Here is a 1,632-nt window from a genome sequence, read left to right on the forward strand (position 1 = left end):
TACACGCTTCACGTGGCTCGTAGCAGTTAAAACTACCAAATCAAAGGAGGTCAATCGTCACCTCAAACTTTTGTTCGATACTTTCGGAAATCCAAAGACACTAGTTTCCGATCGCGGATCAGCTTTTACTTCAAATGAATTTCAACATTTTGTACAGTCGATGGGAATAACACATCGATTAGTGGCTGTAGCTTCACCATGGTCAAATGGAATAGTAGAGAGAGTCAATCGTTTTATTAAAACTTCTCTCAGAAAAATTGTCGAATCTCCAGACGACTGGAAAAAGTGCATACCAAGAACGCAATACATAATTAACAATACATGGCATAAAGGCATTAACAATACGCCATCAAAATTACTCTTTGGTTACGACCAACGGAATCACATGGATGCACCTCTTTCAGAATTCGTCAACGAATTAGCAAGGATAGATACAGATCTTGAGTTAGAAAGAAGTAAGGATCGAAATTTAGCTATCGAAACTAATGAAAAACTAAAACAATATAATAAACAGTACTTTGATAAACGGCATGTCACACCTACCGTTTACAAATTAAAAGATCTAGTGATGATCAGAAACTTACATGCTAAAGTAGGACAAAATTCTAAATTCGACCCTCCTTATAAAGGGCCGTATCAGGTAGCTAAAATACTGGATTTCGATCGATACTTGATTCAAGATGTACCAGGATTTAACCTGTCGGCAAAACCTTATACAGCGGTACTGTCGACCGACAAGTTGAAACCTTGGATACGCCCAGTATGCGAAACTGGCAGTTAGAGATAAAACTTAAAAAATAAGTAATTGTATTTCATAATTGAATAATGGTCTGAATTTTTATATTACATGTGTATACTTCTACGTCGTGCAACGATTGAATTGCAAATTAAATTTTTGGTTTTCTTTGGTTATAATTAATTATTTCAGGCGTAGATGTTAGCAGCGAAAAAAAAAAAAACAATTTATTCGAGGCCGAATAAAGCGCAGAATGGCCGAATGTAAGAAAGTTCCAGAATCACATCGAATATTCTAGAGCTTTCGACTTGGTTCTTCCTCCCGCGAGCTGCTGACATCTGTCACAGCGCTCTGTTGCTCCAGAGCGAATCGGAGCACGCGACGTCACCGCGCACGACACATGCGCAAGAGATCTCAAGAGAGAATAAAGGATCTCGGAGTACGTCTCACGGCACGAGATGTTCGGTAGATTTCGATATAGATTTAACTAATATTCGATCACCAAAAGAACTCCGTCATTAGTACGCGCAAGTACATTAATATTGTATCAATTTAGTTGTGTGTTAATAAAGTCAGTGATCGGGTTTATTATACCGTGACTGTTTATTACGAATTCCTAACAGATACTCCTTTATTACTCCTCTCAAGGATTTCCTGACAATTATATAAAGATCTCACAGTCTAAGAAGTGGAATCTTACATTATCATACTCAAATCTCACAATCTCAGAAGTAATACACGTCGCTTACCCCCTTTCAGGTTTGTCCCTCTTAACTATTTACAACATACATATAAGTGGTTTGGTTTGGTTTGGTTTGGTTTCACTGGATGTTGTTTCCTTGTTCACTAATATACCTATGGATTTGGCAACTAGTAGTGTTGTTAGGAGATGGGAG

The 1,632-nt window shown here is 37.7% G+C and overlaps 1 protein-coding gene across 1 annotated transcript; it reads left to right on the forward strand.

Moving 5' to 3' along the window:
• Positions 1 to 160: 160 nt before the first annotated feature.
• Positions 161 to 781, forward strand: LOC108758555 (uncharacterized). Its single transcript, XM_018503559.1, has one exon. It carries the CDS (start codon positions 161 to 163, stop codon positions 779 to 781), a length of 621 nt encoding a protein of 206 aa, XP_018359061.1.
• The last annotated feature ends 851 nt before the right edge of the window (positions 782 to 1,632 follow it).

Source organism: Trachymyrmex cornetzi, unplaced genomic scaffold, assembly GCF_001594075.2.
Source record: "Trachymyrmex cornetzi isolate Tcor2-1 unplaced genomic scaffold, Tcor1.1 scaffold1020, whole genome shotgun sequence".
In the NCBI taxonomy this organism is placed as follows: Eukaryota; Metazoa; Arthropoda; class Insecta; order Hymenoptera; family Formicidae; genus Trachymyrmex; species Trachymyrmex cornetzi.